This window comes from Mustela nigripes, chromosome 13 (genome assembly GCF_022355385.1).
Source record: "Mustela nigripes isolate SB6536 chromosome 13, MUSNIG.SB6536, whole genome shotgun sequence".
In the NCBI taxonomy this organism is placed as follows: domain Eukaryota; kingdom Metazoa; phylum Chordata; class Mammalia; order Carnivora; family Mustelidae; genus Mustela; species Mustela nigripes.
Genome location: NC_081569.1, coordinates 112,002,024 through 112,014,116, shown reverse-complemented (window position 1 = coordinate 112,014,116; position 12,093 = coordinate 112,002,024). Strand labels below are relative to the sequence as shown.

Here is a 12,093-nt window from a genome sequence, read left to right as displayed (position 1 = left end):
TCTAAATTTTCTTCAGTGAACATTTATTTGTTCTAAGATTAAAAAGTTACATAAAAGGGCTCCTGGGTGGCTAGTGGGTTAAGCCGCTGCCTTCGGCTCAGGTCATGATCCCAGCGTCCTGGGATGGAGTCCTGCTTCGGGCTCTCTGCTCAGCAGGGAGCCTGCTTCCCCCCCCACCCCGCCTGCTTGTGATCTCTCTCTCTGTCAAATAAATAAATAAAATTAAAAAAAAAAGTTACATAAAAAATGTACACTAGAAAATCTAGAACAACGGTCCAAGAAGTACATAATAGAACTGGATCAGGAATAGAAGATGATCATGTTATCTCCAACCAAAATCTTTCAGTGTCTTATTACTAATTACTCTTCTGTAAACAGTATTAAAAGATACCATGCAGTCAGTACAAAGCTGACAACTTCAGGTAAGTCTTTTTTGCATAGCTGATTTGTAGCTCATAGGGCATGTTCCCAGAGTCTCTATATTAAATTGGTTGTTTGGAACTTAGAACACATTTCTAAATAAGCATCTGTAAGTACAGATAGATGGTGGGTACGATTCTAGGGTCAACAAACAAACCAACCTTAATTTAGTTCATAATGTTACTAGTGTATTGCTGAATTACTCTTTAGTACTAGCCTGAATTATGGAAGCAAAATGGAAGACTGAAGAAAAAATGCTGAAATGTAAAGTATTTGCTTATGACACCTTCCCACCTACCTTTCTTTAGTCTTTTCCTGCTGCCAAATGTACTTCTTGCTAGACCCTCAGTATCTTGCTATGTTAAAGTTCTGATGTGGTCTTGCTTAGTTAGAGTTTACCCTCTGCCAAAGAAATTCAAGTTCTTCTTCTTCTTTTTTTTTTTTTTTAAGATTTTTCTTTATTTCCGAGAGAGAGAGAGCGAGAGCGCACAAGCACAGAGGGAGAGGGAGAAGCAGACTCCTTGCTGAGCAGGGAGCCCAACGTGGGGCTCTGTTCCGGCTCTATTCCAAAATCCTGAGATTGACCTGAGCCAAAGGCAGACACTTGACTGACTGAGCCACCCAGGTGCCCCTAAAGAACTCCAAGTTCTAAGTGATTTGCTTTTGTTCATTCAGGACAGAGGATTTATCCTGATGTTGGATGTCGGGTTTAAACTCATTCACATTAATATGCAAATAACCCTTTCTCAGGTAGGACACTCTTTAACACAATTGGATCTTTAAATATTAGATTATCAGAAAATATAGCAAAGTGAATAGAACACATTTAGCCAGTGTATGGGTTATTTTGGCTTAATAAAACATGTGTCCTAAATAGGCTATATCTGCAAGGTCAGGGAACAAGGAGATTAATGGCACCACTTAAGTGTTCTTGTTCTTCCTGCCTTCTCCCATTTCACTTCTCAAGATGTTTTTTCTCCCTTCTTTTCTCTTAAAGTGGTGACAAAGGAGCTTTATATGTTGAGTAGAGAAAAGGTAAGAATAGGGGTGGCCATTTGTGAATCTAGGTCATTTGTAAATGGAGTAATATAGGCCTGCCTACCAAACTGTCATATATTCACATCGTGTGCACATTCTTTTCCCCTCTTTTCTCTCTCCTTCATCCCCCCCACCCTCCTAGAAGATCTATGAACTTGGTATAACAAATTACCCGAAAGTAATAAATGCTGCAAAAGCAGTCCCAGCAGCTCTGGGAAGAAAGGTAAAGGAAGAGATTATAACAGGAAGACCATAATAAATCCTCCTACCATTTCCCCCATTTCTATATCATTTAAAGATTTGGACTCTGCAACTCAAGTCCTTATAATATATTTGTCAATATGTAATTCACAATTTAAATTAAAATTTCCTCTCTGGCATCTGAAATGTTCATAGCTACTGTTTACTAAGGGGTTTTATTCATTATAAATGGCGATAGCCTATTTAGCTTATTAACCTTAATATTAACAAAATGTGGATGTTAACTCCAGTTAAAAGGGTAGGATGGTAGTGCAAGAGAAGAAAGGATCCTGGAATTAAGATGGGCCTGGGTTGCAATGTTCATAGCAGCAATGGCCACAATCACCAAACTGTGGAAAGAAGCAAGATGCCCTTCAATGGATGAATGGATAAAGAAGGTATGGTCCATATATACAATGGAGTATTACGCCTCCATCAGAAAGGATGAATACCCAACTTTTATATCAACATGGATGGGACTGGGGGAGATTATGCTGAGTGAAATAAATCAAGCAGAGAGTCAGTTATCATATGGTTTCACTTACTTGTGGAGCATAAGGAATAACACAGAGACACTGGGAGGTAGAGAGGAGGAGATGGGGGAAATAAGAGGGGGAGACAAACCATGAGGGACTGTGGACTCTGACAAACAAACTGAGGGTTTTGGAGGAGAAGGAGGTATTAAGGAGGCCACATATTGTATGGAGCATTGGGTGTGGTGCATAAATTTTGGAACACTGAAAAAAAAAAAAAAAAGATGGGCCCGTGTTGAACTCCTTACTCTGCCTTCTATTAGCTGCATGACCCTGAATAGGTTGATTTTCATAAGTATCATTATGTCCAAAATGGGGATTAAAAGAGAGTTATCTGGCTCTGTTGTTTCAAGATGCTTAAATAAGATACATGTGTACATATATAAATATATATGCAGCACTATACTACATTCTTTAATGTATGTATGTATGTATGTATGTATCTGTCTATCTATCCATCTATTGATATAATGGGTATTCAATAAAGACTGACATGTTTGCAGTAAGGAGAATGGGGATTGGTGATTGGGAGGAAAGAAAGGAGTGGATCAGAATTAAAAACTTCTTTAGTCTTACTAATTAGTCTTACTAATAACTGTCTTATTTATTATCTCTGTAGTACCATAGACTGGTACAATACCTGACAGAGCATAACTGTTTGTAAAAGTTTATTGAATTATTAGAGTTTGCTTATCCATATATGATAAAACCCCAATTCTACCACAGGTATAGAATATGCATGTTAGAAATATAGCAGAATAGAGGGTGAGTTAGAGGGAATAAGACTTGAGGTATGGAGACAAGTTAAGATGCTAGTCACACATGTCTAGATAAAAAATAAATGGAGCCCTGAACTAAGCCAGGATGGCAGGAATGAAGAGATGGGAATGTAGAGAAGAAATACCAAGGAAGGAAAGTCTATAGGATTTAAATATAGAGTGAGTGGAAGACAGGAGCTGTGACAACTCTTGTTCAGGTTTCTTCTGGCTTGGGTGACTAGCTGGTGGCAGTCACTGAGAAAGCAGAATGAAAGGAGGGGGAACAGCGCAGTAGTGGGGAGGGGCAGTGAGAGAGGTGGGGGATAGTAAACTTAGTTTTGGACAGGATGAGTCTGCAGTGCCTACTGAACTTAAAAGAAAATGTACCTAGTAAGCAGGTGGGTCTAGGAATGGAGCTCAAGACAGAGAAAAGATCTGGGAGTCATTAGCATAAGGAATTAGGAGGACAGAAAGCCAAGACTGAGCCATGGTGACCCCTAAATTTAGGGACTGAGCAAAGGAAGAGGAGCTACAAAAACCAAGAAAAGATAGACCACAAATGGAACATGAAGAAATGGAAATGGTGTATTGCTAGACAGGGATGTAAAATTGTGGTAGAGAGACCTAACAGCTAGGTTTTGTAGGTATTTTATTTGTGTTTATAGTCACATATCATTTTGATGAAGCTTTATAATCTAGAAGAAATCAACATTGACACTCTTCTGTTCCACGTAATAGCCTTTACAATGTTTTTTGATTTAATCTTTTTTTTTTTTTTTTTTTTTTTAAAGAAAATTCTACTTCTAAATGTGTGTTTAAGCACTGGAACTTTCCAAAACATTCTTATTACTAGTCTATAGTTTCTAGTACATTTCTAGTACATGTAAGTTCAAAAGCAAGACCTGTTTCAGCTTTGTATGTTTTATAGCCTTTGCCTTAAAATCCATAGTAGATGCATGATTAAATTGACAAAATCCTTGTTATTTCCTTTGATCCATGGACCAGCTGCTTGGTATCCTTAGGAGTTTGTTAGAAATGCAGTGTCTTGGCCCACCCCACATTTGCTAAATCAGAACCAGCATTTTAAATAAGATCGTCAGTTGATTCTCATAGGTACACAACACACACTTCCTGACTGAATAATTAATAAACAAATTGTATTATTCTTATTTCTAGGCCATTTCCAACTTTAGCCCATGTGATACACCTTGTTCAAATTATCTTTCTAAAATAACGGTTATTAAGTCAATTCTATCTTTTAAAGTTTAAAATTTAAGTGAGTTGGGTAGTTCTGCTTGGATTGCAAAGCCTTTCAAAATTTGGCCTTAAATTTCTACCTAATTGGGATGCCTGGGTGGCTTAGTCGGTTAAGTATCTGCCTTCAGCTCAGGTCACCATCGGGGGCCCTGGAATTGAGTCCTACATCTGGCTCCTTGATCAGCGGGGAGCCTGCTTCTCCCTCTGCCTGCCACTCCTGTGTTTGTGCTCGCTCTCTCTCTCTCTCTCTCTCTGGCAAATAAATAAATAAAATAAAAAAATTTCTACCAAATTCACCTCCCTAACCCTTCTACCTGAACCTCCTGTTGTAATCAGTCTGGCCTGACTTGAGTAGCTGTTTTTTTCTACTTCTCTATTTTCTATTCCTCTATTTTTTGTTCATTCCATGTTTCCTACTTGATCAACACACTCTCTTTTTCTAACTAGACAAATTCTATTCATCCTTCATGTTTTAACTAACATTGCACCTTTATAAAACTCTGACCATTCTAGCACATAGTGATGATTCTCTTCTGACATATTTATAGTTATTATCTTGTCTTTATAATGATAGCAAAAAAATTGCAGATTGTTAATTTCAAGACTTAGCTTCCATTTTCACCTCTGCCACTAACTTGTTTAATGCTGGGCAAGTTCACTTAACATCTGTGGGTTTCAAAATTTGTCTTTTTTAAAAAAACTACAGGAACCACAAGAATATTGTGTCCCATGTGCTGTGAGAAACTGTCTTACAGAATGTATTTTAATATACACAAAATATCTGTAAGTGAATGCTTTTAGAATACTGTTGTTAACTCCCAAGTATTTGAAGCACCCTCTGGTAATCTTCACTATACTCTGTTTTTAAATAAAATGTATATAAGCAAAGGCAAAATTTAGCCCAATTTTATCCAAATAAGTTCAGAGTCTTAAATTTTATCTTTAATTTTAACATTTATCTTTAATGTTAATCATGGTTGATGATAAGAGCTGAGAAGTAGAATCACAGAATTTAAAAACCAGACACCAATCTGTTTTTAAATACAAGAATAGGGCTCTTACTCCCTATTCTTATCTGTCATAGCTGAGCAGGGGTTCTGGCTTACTGACATTCTTGAGCTATTTCTCTCCCTGCTTTACACAAGGTGTAGTTTCTCCCATGACCCTCTTTCCCTGGAGAGCTTCACAGAGAGGCTTCTGTATAACATTTACTTTCATTAGCAAAAGGCTGCGTAGGAACGAGAAGAATGAAGAGGGAGGCAACCTTCACAGAGTATCAACAGGCTGCAGATTAAATGTACCTTGTTCCCTTTGCTAAACTCCCAGCATAGATTTCCATTAGAACAGTTATAAATTCTTTCCACCCACATTCCATCTCTGTATTCTAACCCTTTACTCTGGGCCTCTTCCACACAGCACTGTAAGACTGAGAAAGTCTAGATTTGCATTGTTCTTAAAAACTGTTCTCAGTTTTATGGAAGATATTTCCATCTGAGAAAAGGATATATACTAGAGATTTGCATATTCTCAGAATTGCTTATATCTTGCTTATCATTTTATTGTTCTTTATATGCTGTTTTCAAGGTACATTCTGGAGTTATATGTAATATCAATATTAATTATTAGTAAATGTCTACCAAAAATCAACAGATATTAGCATATCAACATAAGAGGCTTTAAATGTTGTACTGGCAGCATATATAGTATATCAAGTAAGGATTTTTTTTATACAAAAGTACAAAAATAGAAGGAGTGGACTTATAGGAGGAGTGGAATTATAGTCCAGAACAGCTTAAAGTAAAAAAGAAAAACAAACAAACACAAACAACAAGCTCCTTTAACCTTTTAACATTCCTTAGAGCTCATTAATTCACTTGAAGGCAGGGCCAGAGCCAGTTGTGGGTGGGAAACAAAAGTCTCCACGATCTGGTAAGTTGTTCTCTATAGAGTTTCAGGACCTGCTCTGTGCTTTTGGGACTCTTGGGTTCCTCTTATCTTCTTTGGGAAGTTAATTTTTTCCTCTTTAAGGGTGTATCTACATCAGGATAACTTTTAGGTTTATATGAAAGTACAGGTTATTGGTTAGGCCCAAATTCAAATAATTACCTCCTACCTTTTTTTCCAGTGGGTTCTTTTTAATGCCTTCCAAGGGCTAGGGAGCCTCGGTCAGGGTGATACTAAGTAGCCTGTGACACTGTCTTCACCAGCGTGGGTCCTAAGTTGGCTGGTTACTTAGCTATGGGCTTCTCTAGAACTAAGCATCCAGGTAAATACAAATGGTGAAGATTTTAAAAACAATGACATTTGAAAGTCTGTCTAACAGCTTCTATTCCAATATCCTCAGAGAAATAAAAAAAAAAAGGAAGAAAGAAGGGAACTTTAAAAAGTAAAAGGACATAAAAGCTACTCCCTTTCATGTTATTGGTAGGATGCTGTGTCCAAGGTTTGAATTATGTTGTGCCCAGGTTGAGCTTAAACTGGGATACAGGTGTAGAGCAAACCTTGTAAATTGATAAGGCAAAGCCTCTTCAAAAGCACATTTGCTGGGAAATTCCTACCTTGGCCTAGGAAAGAAGGATCCAGACATAATGAGCTTTAATCAGTTATAAGGTGGTGATAAATGAAAGGGGCAATTATGGGGGACAGATACATCATGCTGTCTGTTACTCAGATTTGTCTCCCAGCTCTGTCTCCACCAGGCTGATGTCTGAGTATTAGTAAAAGCAGGCCTGTCTCTTGTGAACTGGAAATCCTGGTGAGAGAGGGCTGAGTAGCAGTGTCACATGGTAGTGGGATGCTCAGAAAGAGCAGACTTGCTCTTGATCACATGCGAAAATCTGTTGGAAGCTCACAGAAATCCTTGAGGAATTTAGCAGAGGGCTGAGTTAATTTAGAATATGGGGCAATATGCTCTTAGAGATAGGTAATTCTAGTCAATGTGCCTCCGTTTGTACTTACAAGTGGGTGAAGGCTAGAGAAACCTGGGTTACATAAGATACAAAAAAATCAATATAAAAGTCCTAGAAAACAATTGTACTTAAACTTCAGAGGAGCAGTTAGTGAGAATTTTAACATTCTTTATCTTCTTACTCATGTCTTTCCTGCTTTTCTTGAAACAAGTGAATGTGAATAGGAATAATATCATCACTATTAATTCCATCAAAATAAAGCCAATGCTATCAAAGAAGATCCTTGGAAACTTGACATACCCATAGGAGAGTAAAAATATCCTATGTAATAGACATTCCAGGATGATGAATGTCCCAAAAGGACATAAACACGGTCATAATTCCTTGGCTTTTGAAGAATGAGATTAGTGAAAATTATGGTATTAAATTTCTGTCTCTTAAGCAACAATCCCACCTAGTTAGTACTCCCAAACTTCAAATATGTACAACAGTAACTTCCAAATAAAACCCAATACTTACTTGTCTCCCACAATTCCCAAGTTGATTGTGGGGTAACCATGTTCCTGAATTGTTGCTAAGAGGGTTGAACGATTGCTGTCTCGAATCTTTCCTGGTAAAAGGTCATCTTCGGGATTTAGCAGCTACAAAGTCAAAAAAACCACCACAAATTATTCTCTTAGGATAATGTTGTCTATGGTTAAAGGAAAAGAAATAGATCTAGTAAGTAGAGTTTACCTTATCTAACACCTACTACAGTATCTGGCACATAGAAGATACATGCCGAAGGGATCTCCGAATAAATATTGAGAGTATAGGAGATTGAAAAAAAATTCTTCCAGAATTAAAAAGCATGCAGAAATTTAAATGGTGACTAAGCATCAGGCAAAATATCACACCTGCTTTGGCTATAGTTTGACAATAGTGCTCTGTAGAGACTGGCCTTCTCAGTGGTTGCTCACCAGGGTAAACCAAATAAAACAACTTCCTTTTTCCCTCCCAATATTATTTTCCAGTTTGTATTTCACTGATAACATCTTAGGTAGAGACTGTGTGACATGATATTCTCAAGTATGACGAGAATGATTGTTAATATTTTGCTTCAAGCTTTTGGATCTCTTCTAAAGTGAGATCAACACTACCAAAGAATTTAAACTTATTTGAAGGAGAGGAAGATAGGTGTCTTGTCTCTTTATTAGCAAATTTAAACAAGTAATACTTAACTAGACATACACAACTATTCTATGACTCTGAATTGAGTCATTCTTTAGAGATTTAATATCCAGCATTGTATGTCTATGAAAAAAAAATTATTAGAAGCTTACTTTATGTTAGATTATTTCAGTGAGGCAGTGCGGTACAGTAGGAAGAGCTTAGGATTCAGACAAGATTGAAATTCAAATTATCCAAACACATTATGCCTAATGTTCTCGATTATAACATACAATACTAATAACTGCCTTGAGTTGTAGTTGTTAGGATTGACTGAGGTAATGAACACTCAATTAATATGGGTAAATATATAATAAATATGACTCTCTTCTAAATAGCACATTTTATCCCCATCATTCTCATATATTTCTAGATGCTAGTACAGAAAGAATTAGTCTACAGTGTGAATATAGATTTAGATTAGGTTATAAAACACTGATGAGTAGGGATCCTTAACACATGCAGACACACCAACATACAACTTTAATTTATACATCAATTTTAAGATGGACTTTGATTTCAGAAATACAAAATGAAAAAAAAGTACATCTTGGAAGTGAGGAAATCTGTACTATTATTTTAGGAGGTTGAAGACAAGCATGCACAGATATTTAGGCTGTTAATATGACCAATTCTCAGGGCTTTATATCTCAGTTTTCCCAAATAATAGCCTCTAGCCCCTTCAATCTTCCTTCTGACTCAGTGGTGATACCATGTGGCGGGACCTTTGGCTTTACGCTGGAAAAGTAGTAGCTTTGCAACCAATTGTCCCCTTAAAATAGCTAGGGGAAAAACTCTAATCATCTTATTCAGTGTCACCTGGGAGTCTTCCCTTCAAATACTGCATTAATTTAACTTAATCAGATGCCATGTGACATTGCAACCCACTTTCATCCTTAGTCACTGACAGAGCTTAGAAAATTGCTACTGCAGTGCTAATATAGATTAATTTTCTGATCTTAATTAACACACAGTTATTGAAGTCATTATAATTTTATAAAGGTGAAGGCCTACAGCTCTTTAAATCCATTAATTAGACAAGTTGCTTCAGAAAGAAAACTGTGTGGTTATATAATTTTTTTTTTTCACAGAAGGGTACTGACCACCAACAAAATAAAAGTCCTTGTTATTAGAGTGTTTTCTTTGCCATTCACATTCCTTTCTGTTTTTGCTGCAAACAGTTACAGAAATAACAGAACAATTAAAGATTATAGGAATACTAGTTACTTAACTATAAAATTGACATAATGATATAATACCTGGTTAAATGAGGGTGCGGGATTTACAGTGTATTTTAAGTATTTTCAAAGAAAACAAACAACTGAATGGAAGTCAAAAATCCAAATATAGAATAAATTCATAGTATTTCCTTTTAAAACTTAATCTTGTTTTCTAGTATCCTATACTTCTGGTCATCTTTGGAATGATGCCTGGAACTTGTCACAGTTAAAATACAAAAGAAAGAAAAATACAAAGTAAAAAAAAAAAAAAAACCAAAACACATAACCCATTATCTACATACCTTATTACTTTCTTGTCTACCATATATTAAATTTCAATTTCTTGTTTTTGTTCTTATCAATGTTACCACTGTCTTTCCAGCTTTCACACATTAAACCTTTGACTCTTTTATTTCCATTTTTTATTTCCCTTTATCCACTATCTTCCCAAAGATTACAATCCATAAGAACATCTTAATATATCTCCTCCTTGAATCTATGTTTTTAGTCACACTCTTACCAAGCCCCCCATTCAATATGTCTGAATGTTTGCAAATCCTTGTAATTGGTTATCATGCCTATACTACAAGTCTTTCTGAGAAATAAAACAGAAACATCTATTTGCAAAACTGTACCATTATTTGCATAATAGATAAACTGTACCAAACCATGATATGTAACTTAAGTAACCATGTTAAATCAAACTGTTTTAACACAAACTTGTTTAGACTTATATGCTCCAAGACCATGCACAAACTGAGACCATTATAACTCCACATGGACTCATGTGTTCCAAGGACAAGACTGTTTCAGCAACTTACCTATTTTACAAATCTGATCAGTCTCTACCTAGACCTTATTACCTACCTTAACACCCCCCACCCCCGGCCTCGTTCTCATGACCAAACTCAGTTCTCAAACTCCTGTAACTGTCCTTTTGTAATTTCCTCCTGGGACACTACTGGGGCTGTGCTACAGTGATAATCTCCCTTGCTCAGAAATGGTGATATATACCACTTTGTATGATCAACAGGTTTCCCTAGTGGTCATTGTATTAAGAACTGTCCCTTCCTTCCTATCTTTCTCCTTCCTTCCTTCCTTCCTCCCTCCCTTTTTTTTTCAGCAAATAAACTTGTTTAATAAAATCAACATTTTCCAGGGGTCCCAGGGTGGCTCAGTGGGTTAAGCCTCTGCCTTCACTCAGGTCATGATCTCAGCAGGGAGCCTGCTTCCCCCTTCTCTCTATGCCTGTCTCTCTGCCTATCTATGATATCTTTCTGTCAAATAAATAAATAGAATATTTTTAAAAAATCAACATTTTCCAAAATAATTTGAACATAGAACCCACTTTTAAAAAAAAATCACCCCTTAGCTTGAAGAATCTGTGTTCTATGGAACAATTTTGAGAAACAGGGATCTAGGGCATTGTTTATCTGATGCATGACTGTCCTATCCAACTCTCTAGCAGGAACTCACTAGTATTAAGACTTTCATAGTCATGTAGATCCTACCAAGACTTAGGCAAGACCACTTTGTACCAGTATTTCCGTATTGGTTATATTGCATTTCAGGGAGGTCTCTTGAGTCTCTTTGCTCTGGAGGTTCTTTGTCTATGATGGTAAGTCTAGCACTTGCTTAAGGTCTAATCCTTTTTTGTTGAGCTTCCAAAGCTAGCTGATATTACTTTTGTTTGTTGTATGAATAAGGTTCCGAGGACTTTCTGGTTATCTGATCCAATTTGTATAAATTTTTGTTTTCCTTGTGTAGGTGCTAAAGCATTGATTTAATACTAATCTTATTTGTCAGCAAAAAAATATGTTAATTTATTTGGCTACATTACTGTGTGTCTGTAAAAACTTCTTTGTATGTTTGAGAAAACTGGCTTTGGAAGTGATATGTTCTCTACCCTTCCCACTGATTTTTAGGGTCAGCTGGTAGGGATTCAATTTTAGTGCTAAGGACTTAAGACATAATACGTAAGCAATATTTTCCCTTTTGACTGACCTCAGCTAATGAATTCATGGGTTCATCTAGTAATAAATTTGTGCCACCTCCTGGAATAACTCTGGCTTGTTTTATTTTTCTTGCATTTATCTTTCTAAAAAGCATAAATTTGGGGTGCCTGGGTGGCTGGATCAGATCTTAATCTCACAGTCACGAGTTTGAACCCCACGCTGGGCTCTATATTGGGTGTGGAGCCTACTTAAAAATAAATAAATAAATAGCACAAATTCATCAAGAACAATTTGGAATTCTAGTGGTCTTTTTGGAGTACATATGACGCGACCACATTTATTCACCCAAAGGCACATTGAGAACAAAAGGGAATAAAATAATGAATATTCAATGCAAATTAGCATTTTTATTGTTATGCCAAGCTTCAAAATGAAATTTAAATAAAAATGTAAAAGATTAAAAATTTTTTTAAAAGATTTTATTTACTTATATGATAGACAGAGATCACAAGTGGCAGAGAGGTAGGCAGGGAGAGAGAGGAAGGGAAGCAGGC

The 12,093-nt window shown here is 36.5% G+C and overlaps 1 protein-coding gene across 17 annotated transcripts in view; it reads right to left on the bottom strand.

Annotated features, from left to right (window-relative positions):
• The window catches only part of GPHN (gephyrin), a 637,714-nt gene that overhangs the window by 42,222 nt on the left and 583,399 nt on the right, over window positions 1-12,093 (bottom strand). For all 17 annotated transcript variants that reach the window (XM_059373410.1, XM_059373413.1, XM_059373412.1 and 14 more), the window contains one exon: window positions 7,675-7,796. In XM_059373410.1, the coding sequence (XP_059229393.1) occupies window positions 7,675-7,796 (122 nt within the window). The remainder of the gene's footprint in view (window positions 1-7,674; window positions 7,797-12,093) is intronic.